Here is an 18,818-nt window from a genome sequence, read left to right on the forward strand (position 1 = left end):
TAATGGTGCAGAACAGTGATTCCAATGTTTTTTCAGAATATTGACAACATAAATCGATCTCAAGGGGATTAGCCATCAGTGACGCAGTTGACAACAGATACTCAATACAGAGATTTTTTTTTTGTCTCTAAAAAATACAAGTAATATACAAACATTTGTAAAATATAGAAAATGATTCATTTGAAAATCCCCAATAAAAATAACCATTCTATCAGACAACATTCTGACAGAGTTGGTGTTTTACATAGTTGGCGTGGGAAAAAATGACATTTTTTCTTCTTCATTCAAGTGGTATACACAGTAGCAATGTAGTTTTGTCTCAGTTGCTTTCTGACTCTAAAACGGAATTAAATTGTAACATATTTAAAACAGTATTCATATTCTATCTTAATCTATCAGGCAGGTGGAGTTAACAGTTTATGGTTGTGACCAGGGTGATTCCAATATTGTTTTAAATCGATCAAAAATAGAGAACTGCTCTTGTTGCACTCCATGTAATGAGGACGTGAATAAGGGGTCCTTATGTCATAGCTGGCCCTGCTCATTCCTGATTGATTTAGGATTTCTGACAAATCTGACGGACTAAACCAAATCTCCGGACACATCTTTTAGGAATCAACATTTTTAGAGAAATATTCTTTAAAATCACAGAGGACTATTGCAAGAAACTAAACATGCTATTTTCTCAGTTAATATCCATTTTTGCCAGTTAAAAAAACAACATGTAAACACTTTTTTTTGGGAAAGTTTGAAATTGGTATCCATTGCTCCAGACAAGGGCATTTCCAGGCTGTCACGCCCTGACCATAGAGAGCTGTTTATTCTCTATGTTGGTTAGGTCGGGGTGTGATTAAGGGTGGGTTATCTAGGTGATTATGTTTCTATGTTGACCTGGTATGGTTCCCAATCAGAGGCAGCTGTTTGTCATTGTCTCTGACCGGGGATCATATTTAGGCAGCCATTTCCCCTTTGTGCTTTGTGGGATCTTGACTTTGTATAGTTGCCTGTGAGCACTATAGCAGCGTCACGTTTCGTGATTTATTGTTTTGTTTTGCTGTGTGAGTTTCACCTAGTAATAAAAAGACGCTGCGCTTTGGTCCAGTTATTATGACGAGCGTGACACACGCATAGAGCTGACATGGAAATGAATCATATTCAAAGTATTGAGAAAATTCCCAAAACAAATATTTTCCCTTGTACAATTCTCCTAAATGTACATTTTAACATCAAATAATCAAATAACCATTGTGATTGCTACAGTATAATTGTTCTGTTGATTGTGGTACCCTCATAGTGAGCTTCTTCATGGCTCTTGCGGAGGCCTACTTAGAGAGACATAGCATATCATCAACCCTATTATAAGAGTTACCAGTGATTCTCTGATGACTACTGTCCATGTGTTCCCCTGCCAGTGAGCTTCCTCATGGCTCTTGTGGTGGCCCACTTCAGAAAATCCAAGTTTAAGAAGTTCCAGAAGAGAGGGCCTGACGACACAACAGAGGAACCTGCTCCTGGAATCACAGGTGTGTGTGTGTGTGTGTGTATACAGTACATGCATGTACATGGTCTGTGTTATGACAGAATCGTCACTCTCTGTGTAGAACGGGTGTGCTTTTCTCTTTTCACACTACTGAGCCGAGCCAAGCTGAGCTGGACTGAGCTGGCCTGGTTACGCATCCACCATAGCTGCTGCTAGAACTATGCTGGGAAGGACAATGTCAACAGAACATATCAGAGCCATCAGAATATCATTTGGATAGTGTGAAAATTGTAATATGTCTGATGTCCATCTCTCACCCCCTTCTGTCTCTCTCTCTCTCTCTCTCCCCCCCTTCTCTCTCATCTCTTCCCACTTCTCTCTCGCTCTCTTATCTCATCTCACCCCCTTCTCTCTCTCATCTCTCATCTTTCACCTCCTTCTCTCTCTCATCTCTCACCCCCTTCTCTCTCTCTCATCTCTTCCCACTTCTCTCTCTCATCTCTTCCCACTTCTCTCTCTCATTTCTCACCCCTTCTCTCTTGCTCTCATCTCTCATCTCTTCCCACATCTCTCTCTCTCTGTGTCTCTCTCTCTGTGTCTCTCTCTCTGTGTCTCTCTCTCTCTTTCCTCTCCTCTCTCTCTCCTCTCCTCTCCTCTAGCCTGTGAGTGGCAGGGCCCTAAGATGCCCCTATTTCCAGTCAGTCTGTTGATCGATGATAGGAGGAAACTCCAGGTGTTTGACCAGTCTGGACCCGCTCTACGGTCACTCAGCCTGGGTACCCAGACCCACCTGGATGTCCTGCTGTCCAGTAACAATTACCGCAGGGCTCTGCTGATGAAAGTACCCAAAGAGTTTGACCTGGTGAGTAGATGGGGGTGTGTATGATTGTGCGTGTGTTTGTTTACTCGTGTTTACTGATTTGTTTTCTTGTGTTTACTGATTTGTTTTCTTGTGTATACTGATTTGTTTACTCTTGTTTACTGATTTGTTTACTCTTGTTTACTGATTCGTTTACCTTTATTTACTCATTTGTTTACTCTTGTGTTTCATGTGCCTCTCATTTGTTCGTCTTCACTGTTAGATGTTTCCATGCCAATCCCTGTGTGTGTGTGTGTGTGACTGTGATCTCTGTTTGTTGGGGTCTGTCCCCAGGTGCTGTACTTTGAGGACGAGGGCCAGCGTGGAGAGTTTGTTCGGCACCTTCGCTCTGAGGTGACAGACTGTGGACAGGTGCTGGTTGTGAGGGACATGACAGAGAAGGAGCTACTGAGAGAGGCAGTGACCAGAGACCAGAGAGCTCAGATAGTAGAGAACTTCATCAGGAGTGCCTTTGCCAAGGTACTGGAATATATGGTGATTTAGGAGATGCTTTACTGTAATATGGTGATTTAGGAGACGTTTACTGTAATATGGGGATTTAGGAGACGTTTACTGTAATATGGTGATTTAGCAGACATTTACTGTAATATGGAGATTTAGGAGACGTTTACTGTAATATGGTGATTTAGGAGACGTTTACTGTAATATGGTGATTTAGCAGACATTTACTGTAATATGGGGACTTAGGAGACGTTTACTGTAATATGGTGATTTAGCAGACATTTACTGTAATATGGAGATTTAGGAGACGTTTACTGTAAAATGGAGATTTAGGAAATGTTTACTGTAATTTAGGAGACGCTTTTATCCAATGTCACATTGGGTTAGATCCACAACCCTGGTACACCGTATGGACAGTGCCAGTTTACGTGGCCCATGCAGGAATTGAACCCACAACCCCAGTATTGTTAACACCATTTTTTGTTTTATTTAACTAGGCAAGTCAGTTAAGAACAAATTCTTATTTACAATGACGGCCTAGAAACAGTGGGTTAACTGACTTGTTCAGGGGCAGAGCGACAGATTTTTAGCTTGTCAGCTCGGGGATTTGATCTAGCAACCTTTTAGTAACTAGCTAACACCAGACACAGATGAAGACCTAGCTAGCCAGTAACTAGCTAACACCAGGCACAGATGAAGACCTAGCTAGCCAGTAACTAGCTAAGACCAGACACAGATGAAGACCTAGCTAGCCAGTAACTAGCTAACACCAGACACAGATGAAGACCTAGCTAGCCAGTAACTAGCTAACACCAGGCACAGATGAAGACCTAGCTAGCCAGTAACTAGCTAACACCAGACACAGATGAAGACCTAGCTAGCCAGTAACTAGCAAACACCAGACACAGACGCTCTAACCACTAGGCTACCTGCCACCCCTCTAACCTACTGAGCCATTCAACGTGACCACCATTAACAATCGCAATGGCACCATGCTGACATGTGCAATGTAATCCATTGCAGTTACTAGTTACCTGTCCAAAATTGACATCAGTAACTTTAGGATTACCCAAATTTAGGATCATAATCTGATTACTTTCAGTGAGCGGATCATGGTGGTAAACGCCAATGCCATCCTCCTGTCTTTCATGTTGACGAAACGGTCTATCACTCATATGTATTGGCTCAATGGGACAACCCGGTTAAATAAAGGTTAAAAAAATATATACATCCATCCCCACCCTATAGGTCCTGGAGATAGAGAATTGTGATGCCAGGGACATGAGTGGTGCGTCCTGTAGGAAGACCCGCGAAGCCCTGGAGACTGAGCTGACAGGAACTGAATTTGCCGACGCTCTGGCACTCAAACCGGACTCTCTCTTTGTTGACTCCATGTTCACGCTGGCCGACAAGGACGGAAACGGATACCTCTCCTTCCAGGAGTTCCTTGATGTCATAGTAATTTTCATGAAAGGTGAGTCCAGGGTAGGTTTCCATTTCAATTCTAGTCAATTCAGAAAGTAAACCAAATTCCAAATTCAGATTTTACTAATTGAAAAGCATTGAAGATAATTGGATATTCAGTGTACTTCCTGAATTGACTGGAATTGAAGTGGAATTGATCCCAACCCTGGAGTCCGGAGGTCGTGTTTATTAGGCAACAAACAGAAGACAACTGACTGAAACAGGAATTGTCCAATAAGAAACACAGATTTTGTACTGATATTCCACTGTGTTGTTTGTCCAGGTTCTCCCGAGGAAAAGTCTAAACTGATGTTCTCGATGCACGACATCGATGGGGACGGTTTCTTATCGAAAGATGATTTTTCCAGGCTGCTCAGGTTAGCACTGTTATCAATTCACTTAAAAGGTCCCGAACAGTCATTCTGATTCCCATGTAAAATATCACTCATAATATTTTTTTTGGGGGGGAAAGAAATGCTCAAGATTTGAGAAAAAGTACTTCTCTCTCATGGCTAACTACCAGGAAGTTTGAAAAGAAAAGCTGAGTGGGCGGGGGAGTTTATAGTCATGACCTCACCTTGACTGGCAGCTTTGTCAAGACGGAGTGAACAGTGGTGCTGTAAAATCATCTCAAGCTAATTTGGTGATACACAAAGCAATTGCATCAATGATGTATATTTTTGTAATACATCTCCTGTTTAGCATGTCTCTTGTGATGCGGTTCACAGCAGCACTGACAGATGTGTTGACATGACAACTGCGTCAAAGTTTTGAACAACACTTTCCCCCCCCCTTTTGTACCATGCTGGCTGAAGGCCTAGCTAGCCAGTAACTAGCTAACACCAGACACAGATGAAGACCTAGCTAGCCAGTAACTAGCTAACACCAGACACAGATGAAGACCTAGCTAGCCAGTAACTAGCTAACACCAGACACAGATGAAGACCTAGCTAGCCAGTAACTAGCTAACACCAGACACAGATGAAGACCTAGCTAGCCAGTAACTAGCTAACACCAGACACAGATGAAGGCCTAGCTAGCCAGTAACTAGCTAACACCAGACACAGATGAAGACCTAGCTAGCCAGTAACTAGCTAACACCAGACACAGATGAAGCGGAGACATATAAGTATCTTTACCATAAATGAATAGTGTAAACATTTAATTATTTGCTACAGTAAGATTTTGGCACCATTAGAGTAGCTATCTATCTATATAATCCACGCCCCTCCTCCTCCAATGTTGGTTACAAGGTGGTACTTATTTAAATTAGGTAAGAGAATATCATGTTACCATTGGTTAACAATTTTATTTATTTAAATAAAGGTTAAATAAAAATAAAATAAATTGGTGTATTAAAATGACAGTTACTATCCCCTTAGTAATCCCGCCTCCTGAATCCAAGTGTTTGACATGGGGGGGGAGGAGGGCGACCAGTAACATTATAGTCAAACTTGATCAGTGTAGAAGCAACAGTCATTTTTCATACTTTGGGTCATCATACTTTGATCTGTTTCATCCAAATATCATCCAATTTCATGAAAAACATTGTCTCTTGAAGGGACATTACACTCAGACCTCAATAGCCACCGTCTGTCAAAGTACGTCCACATTCCATGCCATCTGTTTTGTAGATCCAGCTCTATGCGCAATCCAAAATGAATGAAAAAGATAAGCACCGTATAATGGATTCTCCGGCCGTCTTAACTCCGGCCATCTTGTGGTCTGTTCTGCAGGTCGTTCATAGAGATCTCCAGCAGTCTTCTGTCTAAGAGCCAGGCTGAGGAGGCCATCGAGGCAATGTTGGAGGCCGCAGGTTTCGAGAACAAGAAACAGATTACCTGGGAGGACTTCCACTTCCTGCTCCGGGACCACGAGAAGACACTGACCTTCGCTCAGCTTAACATCAAAGGTGACAAAGGCTGGAGAAGGCCGACCAGAGACACAAAATACTCTCAAGGCTTCTGCAAAGGCCAACCAGAGACACAAAATACTCTCAAGACTTCTGCAAAGGCCGACCAGAGACACAAAATACTCTCAAAGGCTTCTGCAAAGGCCAACCAGAGATACAAAATACTCTCAAGACTTCTGCAAAGCTTCTTCTTTTTCTTCTTCTAATGTTATGTATCTCTGCAGGGATGGAGAAGGAGGGGGGAAACAAACTGAGTCGACACCAGCATGTGTCTTTCATCACCCCAGAGAGGAAAAGGTAAGATAATAACACCAGCCCGTTTCTTTCATCATCCCAGAGAGGAACAGGTAAGTTAATAACACCAGCCCGTGTCTTTCATCACCCCAGAGAGGAACAGGTAAGTTAATAACACCAGCCCGTTTCTTTCATCATCCCAGAGAGGAACAGGTAAGATAATAACACCAGCCCGTGTCTTTCATCACCCCAGAGAGGAACAGGTAAGTTAATAACACCAGCCCGTGTCTTTCATCACCCCAGAGAGGAACAGGTAAGTTAATAACACCAGCCCGTTTCTTTCATCATCCCAGAGAGGAACAGGTAAGATAATAACACCAGCCCGTGTCTTTCATCACCCCAGAGAGGAACAGGTAAGTTAATAACACCAGCCCGTTTCTTTCATCATCCCAGAGAGGAACAGGTAAGATAATAACACCAGCCCATGTCTTTCATCACACCAGAGAGGAACAGGTAAGATAATAACACCAGCCCGTGTCTTTCATCACCCCAGAGAGGAACAGGTAAGATAATAACACCAGCCTGTTTCTTTCATCATCCCAGAGAGGAACAGGTAAGATAATAACACCAGCCCGTGTCTTTCATCACCCCAGAGAGGAACAGGTAAGATAATAACACCAGCCCGTTTCTTTCATCACCCCAGAGAGGAACAGGTAAGATAATAACACCAGCCCGTGTCTTTCATCACCCCAGAGAGGAACAGGTAAGATAATAACACCAGCCCGTGTCTTTCATCATCCCAGAGAGGAACAGGTAAGAAAATAATGTAATGAACATGAGGGGAGACAGAGAGCTGGTTTCAAGCACAGGGCACAGCAGGTGTTTATTGCAAAGGACCACAGGAGGAGGCAGGTAGCTGGGTCAGCAGAAGGTCATACACAGGGGTCCTAAAGGGCAACAGTACAGGCAGGGAAAAGGCTAGTAACGTAGTCTGGGAGATCAGGCAATAGGTAGGTAACAGGAAATCCGATAGGTTAAAGTACAGGCATGGAATAGGCGTCGTTAGTGAGGCAGGCAAAAACTATCATACACGGGAGGAGTAACTCACAGGAAACCAATCGCTCTGACAGACATGTGTCACAAAACAAACAATACCTCACAGTGATGAGGTGCAAAGAACTGAACTAAATAGTGTTTGATAATGACCTACAGGTGTGTGAACAGGTGATCAGAATTCAGGTGATTGGGATCTGGAGAGGGAGATGCGTTCAGGGGATCTACGTGTTTGAGAGTGTGAGCTGGAAAGTGGGCTGGAAAGTGAGCTGCGTTCAGGGGATCTACGTGTTTGAGAGTGTGGGCTGGAAAGTGGGCTGGAAAGTGAGCTGCGTTCAGGGGATCTACGTGTTTTGAGGGAGTGAGTTGGAAGCTGACGTTACAAATAACACCAGCCCGTTTTCTTTCATCACCCTGGAGAGGAACAGGTAAGATAACAACATTAGAATAGAGGAAGAGAATAACTTAGTAACGAGGATACACCCTTATGAGAGAACTGAGAGACAAACAAAACATTGATTTGATTGATTGAAAAAATGCACTCTTCATTGCATGGTAATTTACTGTATTTCACAATCTCCATTCACCAAGATCTCGATAGTCATGCTCTTATCAGGGTGTGAATGTGGACATGATGATGATTTACTTCACGGCATGACGATGACTACCTTTTTCCAACTAACCTGTTATATTACTATTACGACGACTATTACGATTATTTCTACAAGTTATTTTAATTACTCCACCCTTGTCTGCTGATATGATTAAGCATCCGTTTTCAAACGTCGGCCTGCAGGCCTCATGCTCTTTATTTAAAAACTGTAATGTCTTCTCTTTCTTAGCTCACCCACAGAAGGGGACACACAGTTCTCCAACAGCCCGGGGAAAGACGGGCAGGAACTTCGCAGACGACAAGGGAAAAGGTAAGTTCTCTAGGGTTGGGGAATTTCCAACCGGATGCTACTGATGTCACTACCAGAGATCACATCCAACCTCATGTGGTTGATGTCACTACCAGAGATCACATCCAACCTCATGCTGTTGATGTCACTACCGGAGATCACATCCAACCTCATGCTGCTGATGTCAGTACCAAAGATCACATTCAACCTCATGCTGCTCATGTCACTACCAGAGATCACATTCAACCTCATGCTGCCCATGTCACTACCAGAGATCACATTCAACCTCATGCTGCTCATGTCACTACCAGAGATCACATCCAACCTCATGCTGCTGATGTCACTACCAGAGATCACATCCAACCTCATGCTGTTGATGTCACTACCAGAGATCACATCCAACCTCATGCTGCTGATGTCAGTACCAAAGATCACATTCAACCTCATGCTGCTCATGTCACTACCAGAGATCACATTCAACCTCATGCTGCCCATGTCACTACCAGAGATCACATTCAACCTCATGCTGCTCATGTCACTACCAGAGATCACATCCAACCTCATGCTGCTGATGTCACTACCAGAGATCACATTCAACCTCATGCTGCTGATGTCACTACCAGAGATCACATCCAACCTCATGCTGCTGATGTCAGTACCAAAGATCACATTCAACCTCATGCTGCTCATGTCACTACCAGAGATCACATTCAACCTCATGCTGCTCATGTCACTACCAGAGATCACATTCAACCTGATGCTGCTCATGTCACTACCAGAGATCACATCCAACCTCATGCTGCTCATGTCACTACTAGAGATCACATCCAACCTCATGCTGTTGATGTCACTACCAGAGATCACATCCAACCTCATGCTGCTCATGTCACTACCAGAGATCAATTCAACCTCATGCTGCTCATGTCACTACCAGAGATCCCTTCAACCTCATGCTGCTCATGTCACTACCAGAGATTCCATTCAACCTCATGCTGCTCATATCACTACCAGAGATCACATTCAACCTCATGCTGCTGATGTCACTACCAGAGATCACATTCAACCTCATGCTGCTGATGTCACTACCAGAGATCACATCCAACCTCATGCTGCTCATGTCACTACCAGACTTCTCCTCACGTGTTTTCATTTTTCTCTTTTCTTTATTGACAGATTTTCTCATGACATTCTCGCATGGCTTTCTAATAATAAAAAAAAATCTATTTACATAAAGTTCATTAAGGTCTTATACAGTAGGTTGATACCAGTAGTGGTAATGGTTGTTGTGCTTACCTGTATGTACAGTATTCTGTTTCAAGGAAGTGAAGCAGAGTGATACCAGTAATTATGGGTTTACCATTGTTACCTCGGGTTGTTTGCTTTGTGGTTGACCTCATGTCTGGTATCTAGAGTTGTCCACCCAGTGATGCAACCAGCCTCTACTTAACGCCATTATCAGATAAAACTAGACTTGAGTCTGAGTTCCTTAAATATATTGATGATGGTACGATGGTTTTACCACGGAGCACAGCACTTACACTCTATCTATCCTGTGTCTTCGTTATATCACTAACGCACAGTAATACCTTTTAACATTTAATTATTGCCCTGAAGGGGAATCCAGCCTGAACCTCACCCGGATGTTCTGTTGTTTTTACCCACTGTCCTTATGATTTATTTTTATTGTCCTTGCTAACTCTGCCTCATCCATTGTATTCATTGATTGCTGCATTGCTGTAACATAAAAGTTAAAAAAGGTCGCAATAGTGCTTTGTTGAAGGAGCTTTCTCTTAAACGTGTTCAGCAATAAATGCCATTGAAGTGAATTATGCTACGGCCTGAACCTTCTTTGGTAGTTTCAGTTCAATAAATTATGTTGTGGGACAATGAAGCTTTTCTCAGTCTAAACCACTGCAAATTACTTCCTCCTTCCTCCTCCCATGCAGATCGGGCCTCCAGAGTCCTAAGGTCTACGTGAAGCCTAAGAAGGAGCGTTACAACAGGAGCCCCATCCAGCAGAAGATCCAGCAATTCAAACGCTTCGTAGAGAACTACCGTCGCCACATTGTTTGCTTCACTATCGTCTATGGCATCACAGCCGGAGTGGCTCTGGAGAGATGCTACTGTAAGTTCTCATCTCATCTTCTCTTGTCTTCTCTGGTCTTGTCTTCTCTCATCTTCTCTTGTCTTCTCTTGTTTTCTCTTGTCTTCTCTGGTCTTCTCTTGTCTTCTCTCATCTTCTCTGGTCTTCTCTTGTCTTCTCTCATCTTGTCTTGTCTTGTCTTCTCTTGTCTTCTCTCATCTTCTCTTGTCGTCTCTTGTTTTCTCTTGTCTTCTCATCTTCTCTCATCTTCTCTTGTCTTCTCTCATCTTCTCTTGTCTTCTCTTGTTTTCTCTTGTCTTGTCTTCTCTTGTCTTCTCTCATCTTCTCTTGTTGTCTCTTGTTTTCTCTTGTCTTCTCATCTTCTCTTGTCTTCTCTCATCTTCTCTTGTCGTCTCTTGTTTTCTCTTGTCTTCTCTCGTCTTTTCTTGTCTTCTCTGGTCTTGTCTTCTCTCGTCTTCTCTTGTCTTCTCTCGTCTTCTCTTGTTTTCTCTCATCTTCTCTTGTTTTCTCTTGTCTTCTTCTGTCTTTTCTTGTCTTCTCTGGTCTTCTCTCGTCTTGTCTCGTCTTCTCTCGTCTTGTCTTCTCTTATCTTCTTTTCTATTATTTTCTCTTGTCTTCTCTCATCTTCTCTCATCTTCTCTTGTCTTCCCTCATCTTATCTTCTCTGGTCTTCTCTGGTCTTGTCTTCTCTCGTCTTCTCTGGTCTTGTCTTCTCTCATCTTGTCTCGTCTTCTCTCATCTTGTCTTCTCTTGTCTTCTTTTCTATTATGTTCTCTTCTGTCTGTTCTTCTGTTTTGGGAGTTAGCTGGCACTTCGTTACAACTGCTATAATATACACTTGATTGATTTGAATTTGAGCTAGCCTGGCTGGTTCCAGATCTTTTTGTGCTGTCTCGCCAACTCCTTTGCTTGTTGTCAAGACAGTACAAACAGATCTGAGACCAGGCTGGGAGTAAACTGTGCCAAGAAGAAGAAGGCTGGGAGTTACCTGTTTAAAAAAGAATCTCAATTCCCAGAACCAAATCAGCTAAGGCGATCACGAGAGACGACTGTTTAGTTGACACAAATGCTTAACTTAATGACATTTTCATAATTTTGTTGATTACTCATGCAATTTTAACTCCATTGCCCTACAAAAGCATCTTATGAATGCTTAGGTACATTTTCCATCACATTACAATAGCTATACTGTATCTGAGTATAAAGGTCTTCTGCCAGCCTTGTATATACCCTGAATCCCAAATCAAGCCCTGGCCCTAATCCTTCCTGTAGATCTAACAGAATGGGATATGTTTAAGCAATATGGTGACGACTTAAACTTACCCTTCTGTTTGGCTGAATTTTTTTGCCATTTTGATTACACTTATCCAATCCCTTCAGATCTACGGGAGTGCCCTAGGAAATCCGAAGGGGCTGAGGGTCTTATTTGGGATTCAGGTAAAACCTGTGGACTAACAGAAACAAACCCCTAGCTGCGTGTTTAGACTATGGTTTGCAGGCATACTCCACGGGTGTGCCGGAGACGTCGGTGGTGGGTATCTTGGTGTCACGCGGTTCGGCGGCGGCCATCTCCTTCCTGTACCCCTACATGCTGCTGACGGTGTGCCGTAACCTCATCACCCTGGGACGAGAGACCTTCCTCAACCAATACATCCCCTTCGACGCCGCTATCGACTTCCACCGCTTCATGGCCATGTCCGCCCTCTTACTCACAGGTCAGAGGTTAGAGGTCAGAGGTTGACACTTCTTAGAGTATCAACACAAAAGGAGGGGTTGACTGGGCGGAATTGGAAAAAAGTCACTCACCAATGTAAAATCCAAAAAATATATTTATATTTTTTGTCTAAATGATTTCACTTGGAGAACTGATGATTTCACTTTTGGGAACTCCTACATTTATGAATACTAGTTCTTCACATCTCATTGTAGTAACACATTTACAACGTGTTTCCAGTTCATGTTATGTTTTGCTCCTGAATTAAACTCCTTCTTCTCCTCCTCTCCTCTTTAGTTGTCCATTCTCTGGGTCATGTGGTTAATGTCTACGTGTTCTCAATCAGTGACCTCAGCATCCTGGCCTGTCTGTTCCCCAAGGTCCTAGTCAACAATGGGTAATGGCATTATTCTGGATTCTTCTCCATTCTTCTGGATTCTTCTCCATTCTTCTGGATTCTTCTCCATTCTTCTGGATTCTTCTCCATTATTCTGGATTCTTCTCCATTCTTCTGGATTCTTCGGGAATATTTTGGGGATTCTTCTCCATTTTCACATGCATGCGTACCTCTTTACATGCATACTCTTGTATCTGAATTGCTATGTGTTGAGTATTTACTATGGGTTGACTATTTACTGTGTGTTGACTATTTACTGTGTGTTGACGAGTTACTATGTTGACTATTTACTATGTTGACTATTTATTATGTTGACTATTCACTGTGTTGACTATTCACTATGTTGACTATTTATTATGTTGACTATTTACTGTGTTGACTATTTACTATGTTGACTATTTATTGTGTTGACTATTTATTGTGTTAACTATTTACTATGTTGACTATTTACTGTGTTGACTATTTATTGTGTTGACTATTTATTGTGTTGACTATTTACTATGTTGACTATTTATTGTGTTGACTATTTATTGTGTTGACTATTTACTATGTTGACTATTTACTGTGTTGACTATTTATTGTGTTGACTATTTATTGTGTTGACTGTTTATTGTGTTGAGTATTTACTGTGTTGAGTATTTACTGTGTTGAGTATTTACTGTGGGTTGACTATTTACTCTGTGTTGACTATTTACAATTAGTTGACTATTTACTATGTATTGGCCATTTGCAGGTCTGAGATGCCGATGAAATGGTCGTGGTGGTTCTTTCAGAGTGTTCCAGGTAGGACAGAATACAAACCATTCCCACCAGTCACAACCGGGCAAAACTAGTTGATGTCATAATTATGTCATTTCAACCTGTTTCTAGTTATAATTTTACATTTACATTTAAGTCATTTAGCAGACGCTCTTATCCAGAGCGACTTACAAATTGGAAAGTTCATACATATTCATCCTGGTCCCCCCGTGGGGAATGAACCCACAACCCTGGCGTTGCAAGCGCCATGCTCTACCAACTGAGCCACACGGGACCACACGGGACCACACGGGACCATAATGAAGCCAATGCAACCAGTTTTGCCCGCTGGGTTTGCTTTACTCCCAAAATATTGACGTTAAAGAGCTACTTTATGTTATTGCTGAATATTACAGTAGCTCAATACTTGTATGTGTCTCTAATGTTACTCTAACGTGTCTCTCTCTAACGTGTCTCTCTCTAACGTTACTCTAACATCTCTCTCTCTAACGTTACTCTAACGTGTCTCTCTCTAACGTTACTCTAACGTCTCTCTCTCTCTAATGTTACTCTAACGTGTCTCTCTCTCTAATGTTACTCTAATGTGTCTCTCTCTCTCTAATGTTACTCTAACGTGTCTCTCTCTAACGTTACTCTAACGTCTCTCTCTCTAACGTTACTCTAATGTGTCTCTCTCTCTCTAATGTTACTCTAACGTCTCTCTCTCTCTAACGTTACTCTAATGTTACTCTAACGTGTCTCTCTCTCTAACGTTACTCTAATGTCTCTCTCTCTAACGTTACTCTAACGTGTCTCTCTCTCTCTCTAATGTTACTCTAACGTCTCTCTCTCTCTAACGTTACTCTAATGTCTCTCTCTCTCTAATGTTACTCTAACGTGTCTCTCTCTCTAATGTTACTCTAACGTGTCTCTCTCTAATGTTACTCTAACGTGTCTCTCTCTCTCTAACGTTACTCTAATGTCTCTCTCTCTCTAATGTTACTCTAACGTGTCTCTCTCTCTAATGTTACTCTAACGTGTCTCTCTCTAATGTTACTCTAACGTGTCTCTCTCTCTCTAACGTTACTCTAACGTCTCTCTCTCTCTCTAATGTTACTCTAACGTGTCTCTCTCTCTAATGTTACTCTAACGTGTCTCTCTCTCTCTAACGTTACTCTAACGTCTCTCTCTCTCTAATGTTACTCTAACGTGTCTCTCTCTCTAATGTTACTCTAACGTGTCTCTCTCTCTCTAACGTTACTCTAACGTCTCTCTCTCTCTCTAATGTTACTCTAACGTGTCTCTCTCTGTTACTCTAACATGTCTCTCTCTCTCTCTAATGTTACTCTAACGTTACTCTAACGTGTCTCTCTCTCTCTCTAACGTTACTCTAACGTCTCTCTCTCTCTAACGTTACTCTAACGTGTCTCTCTCTAATGTTACTCTAACATGTCTCTCTCTCTAATGTTACTCTAACGTGTCTCTCTCTCTCTAACGGTACTCTAACGTGTCTCTCTCTCTAATGTTACTCTAACGTGTCTCTCTCTCTAATGTTACTCTAACGTCTCTCTCTCTCTAACGTTACTCTAACGTGTCTCTCTCTCTAACGTTACTCTAACGTGTCTCTCTCTAACGTTACTCTAACGTGTCTCTCTCTCTAATGTTACTCTAACGTGTCTCTCTCTCTCTCTCTAACGTTACTCTAATGTTACTCTAACGTGTCTCTCTCTGTTACTCTAACATGTCTCTCTCTCTCTCTAATGTTACTCTAACGTTACTCTAACGTGTCTCTCTCTCTCTCTAATGTTACTCTAACGTGTCTCTCTCTAATGTTACTCTAACGTGTCTCTCTCTCTCTAACGTTACTCTAACGTCTCTCTCTCTCTAATGTTACTCTAACGTGTCTCTCTCTCTAACGTTACTCTAACGTGTCTCTCTCTGTTACTCTAACATGTCTCTCTCTCTCTCTAATGTTACTCTAACGTGTCTCTCTCTCTCTAACGTTACTCTAACGTCTCTCTCTCTCTCTAATGTTACTCTAACGTGTCTCTCTCTCTAACGTTACTCTAACGTGTCTCTCTCTCTCTCTGTTACTCTAACGTCTCTCTCTCTCTAACGTTACTCTAACGTGTCTCTCTCTCTCTAATGTTACTCTAACGTGTCTCTCTCTAACGTCTCTTTCTCTCTAACGTTACTCTAACGTCTCTCTCTCTCTAACGTTACTCTAACGTGTCTCTCTCTCTAACGTTACTCTAACGTGTCTCTCTCTCTCTGTTACTCTAACGTCTCTCTCTCTCTAACGTTACTCTAACGTGTCTCTCTCTCTCTAATGTTACTCTAACGTGTCTCTCTCTAACGTTACTCTAACATCTCTCTCTCTCTAACGTTACTCTAACGTGTCTCTCTCTAACGTTACTCTAACGTGTCTCTCTCTAACGTTACTCTAACGTGTCTCTCTCTCTAATGTTACTCTAACGTGTCTCTCTCTCTCTAATGTTACTCTAACGTGTCTCTCTCTCTCTCTAACGTTACTCTAACGTGTCTCTCTCTCTCTAATGTTACTCTAACGTGTCTCTCTCTCTCTCTCTCTAATGTTACTCTAACGTCTCTCTCTCTCTAACGTTACTCTAACGTGTCTCTCTCTCTCTAACGTTACTCTAACGTGTCTCTCTCTAACGTTACTCTAACGTGTCTCTCTCTCTAATGTTACTCTAACGTGTCTCTCTCTAATGTTACTCTAACGTGTCTCTAACGTGTCTCTCTCTCTCTCTAACGTTACTCTAACGTGTCTCTCTCTCTAATGTTACTCTAACGTGTCTCTCTCTAATGTTACTCTAACGTGTCTCTCTCTCTCTAACGTTAGTCTAACGTCTCTCTCTCTAACGTTACTCTAACGTCTCTCTCTCTCTCTAACGTTACTCTAACGTGTCTCTCTCTCTAACGTTACTCTAACGTGTCTCTCTCTCTAATGTTACTCTAACGTCTCTCTCTAACGTTACTCTAACGTTGTCTCTCTCTCTGTTACTCTAACGTGTCTCTCTCTCTCTCTAATGTTACTGCAGGATTAACGGGCATCCTGCTTCTCTTCATCTTTGCGTTTATGTACGTCTTTGCCACTCACTACTTCCGACGAATCAGCTTCCGGGGTTTCTGGCTCACACACTACCTCTATGTGGTCGTCTACATTCTGGTGAGCACAGAGATACATTATATTCATATACGTATACCTTGTACAACATATACAGATGTGTATTACTATAGTAGTTGCTGGTTAACCGAAGGGGCTTGCCATAACGTTGAACCACGGTGAACACAGGGAGATTCTCATTTGGACAAAAAGACCGTCCTCTCCCTCGACTCCTCCATCCTCTCCTCGACTCCTCTGTGCTCTCCTCGACTCCTCTGTGCTCTCTTCGACTCCTCCATCCTCTCCTCGACTCCTCTATGCTCTCCTCGACTCCTCTGTGCTCTCCTCGACTCCTCCGTCCTCTCCTCGACTCCTCTATGCTCTCCTCGACTCCTCTGTGCTCTCCTCGACTCCTCCGTCCTCTCCTCGACTCCTTCATCCTCTCCTCGACTCCTCTATGCTCTCCTCGACTCCTCTGTGCTCTCCTCGACTCCTCCATCCTCTCCTCGACTCCTCTGTGCTCTCCTCGACTCCTCTGTGCTCTCCTCGACTCCTCCGTCCTATCCTCGACTCCTCCGTCCTCTCCTCGACTCCTCCGTCCTCTCCTCGACTCCTCCATCCTCTCCTCGACTCCTCCATCCTCTCCTCGACTCCTCTGTGCTCTCCTCGACTCCTCCATCCTCTCCTCGACTCCTCTGTGCTCTCCTCGACTCCTCTGTGCTCTCCTCGACTCCTCCGTCCTCTCCTCGACTCCTCCATCCTCTCCTCGACTCCTCCATCCTCTCCTCGACTCCTCCATCCTCTCCTCGACTCCTCTGTGCTCTCCTCGACTCCTACGTGACCTGTAAACTGATAAGTGGTCTAGGAGAGTGTCAATTAGTCAGTAGGTGAAGGAAGGAGCCTGCTCCTCTCATTTATTACCTACTAAATTCCACCCAAAAACTATATTTTTGCTCTTTGCTTCATTAGTCCATTGTTGATATAGTCCCAAAATGTTTTCCATGTCAGCAATCAAGTTTTTAAGCTATATAACTTTAAAAATACATACCTACAGCCGGTAGGATGCGTTTTGGTTGGATTGAATGTAAATGCTGGTCCCTGTAGGGAGAACATGAAGTGTATTTCCTCTTAGCCCTTTCCTTTGCTCTCCTGGCCATGTCTCCTCCCCTCGTTTCTAGTATCTAAAACATGATGCTCCTGGCCATGTCTCCTCCCCTCGTTTCTAGTATCTAAAACATGATGCTCCTGGCCATGTCTCCTCCCCTCGTTTCTAGTATCTAAAACATGATGCTCCTGGCCATGTCTCCTCCCCTCGTTTCTAGTGTATCTAAAACATGATGCTCCTGGCCATGTCTCCTCCCCTCGTTTCTAGTGTATCTAAAACATGATGCTCCTGGCCATGTCTCCTCCCCTCGTTTCTAGTATCTAAAACATGATGCTCCTGGCCATGTCTCCTCCCCTCGTTTCTAGTGTATCTAAAACATGATGCTCCTGGCCATGTCTCCTCCCCTCGTTTCTAGTGTATCTAAAACATGATGCTCCTGGCCATGTCTCCTCCCCTCGTTTCTAGTGTCTAAAACATGATGTTCCTGGCCATGTCTCCTCCCCTCGTTTCTAGTATCTAAAACATGATGCTCCTGGCCATGTCTCCTCCCCTCGTTTCTAGTATCTAAAACATGATGCTCCTGGCCATGTCTCCTCCCCTCGTTTCTAGTATCTAAAACATGATGCTCCTGGCCATGTCTCCTCCCCTCGTTTCTAGTGTCTAAAACATGATGCTCCTGGCCATGTCTCCTCCCCTCGTTTCTAGTATCTAAAACATGATGCTCCTGGCCATGTCTCCTCCCCTCGTTTCTAGTATCTAAAACATGATGCTCCTGGCCATGTCTCCTCCCCTCGTTTCTAGTATCTAAAACATGATGCTCCTGGCCATGTCTCGTCCCCTCGTTTCTAGTGTATCTAAAACATGATGCTCCTGGCCATGTCTCCTCCCCTCGTTTCTAGTATCTAAAACATGATCCTCTTGGCCATGTCTCCTCCCCTCGTTTCTAGTGTATCTAAAACATGATGCTCCTGGCCATGTCTCCTCCCCTCGTTTCTAGTATCTAAAACATGATGCTCCTGGCCATGTCTCCTCCCCTGGTTTCTAGTGTATCTAAAACATGATGCTCCTGGCCATGTCTCCTCCCCTCGTTTCTAGTATCTAAAACATGATGCTCCTGGCCATGTCTCCTCCCCTCGTTTCTAGTGTATCTAAAACATGATGCTCCTGGCCATGTCTCCTCCCCTCGTTTCTAGTATCTAAAACATGATCCTCTTGGCCATGTCTCCTCCCCTCGTTTCTAGTGTATCTAAAACATGATGCTCCTGGC

At 43.2% G+C, this 18,818-nt stretch overlaps 1 protein-coding gene across 2 annotated transcripts in view; it reads left to right on the forward strand.

The window, feature by feature from the left end:
• LOC139577811 (dual oxidase 2-like) overlaps window positions 1–18,818 on the forward strand; it is a 42,806-nt gene that overhangs the window by 14,423 nt on the left and 9,565 nt on the right. Inside the window, exons 15-27 of one of the 2 annotated variants that reach the window (XM_071404985.1) lie at window positions 1,413–1,523; window positions 2,140–2,342; window positions 2,634–2,819; window positions 4,050–4,275; window positions 4,549–4,642; window positions 6,002–6,177; window positions 6,402–6,474; window positions 8,307–8,387; window positions 10,313–10,491; window positions 11,955–12,185; window positions 12,482–12,581; window positions 13,315–13,364; window positions 16,382–16,509. In XM_071404985.1, the coding sequence (XP_071261086.1) occupies window positions 1,413–1,523; window positions 2,140–2,342; window positions 2,634–2,819; window positions 4,050–4,275; window positions 4,549–4,642; window positions 6,002–6,177; window positions 6,402–6,474; window positions 8,307–8,387; window positions 10,313–10,491; window positions 11,955–12,185; window positions 12,482–12,581; window positions 13,315–13,364; window positions 16,382–16,509 (1,838 nt within the window). The remainder of the gene's footprint in view (window positions 1–1,412; window positions 1,524–2,139; window positions 2,343–2,633; window positions 2,820–4,049; window positions 4,276–4,548; window positions 4,643–6,001; window positions 6,178–6,401; window positions 6,475–8,306; window positions 8,388–10,312; window positions 10,492–11,954; window positions 12,186–12,481; window positions 12,582–13,314; window positions 13,365–16,381; window positions 16,510–18,818) is intronic. The other variant, XM_071404987.1, reaches the window with a different exon arrangement.

This window comes from Salvelinus alpinus, chromosome 6 (genome assembly GCF_045679555.1).
Source record: "Salvelinus alpinus chromosome 6, SLU_Salpinus.1, whole genome shotgun sequence".
Taxonomy (NCBI): domain Eukaryota; kingdom Metazoa; phylum Chordata; class Actinopteri; order Salmoniformes; family Salmonidae; genus Salvelinus; species Salvelinus alpinus.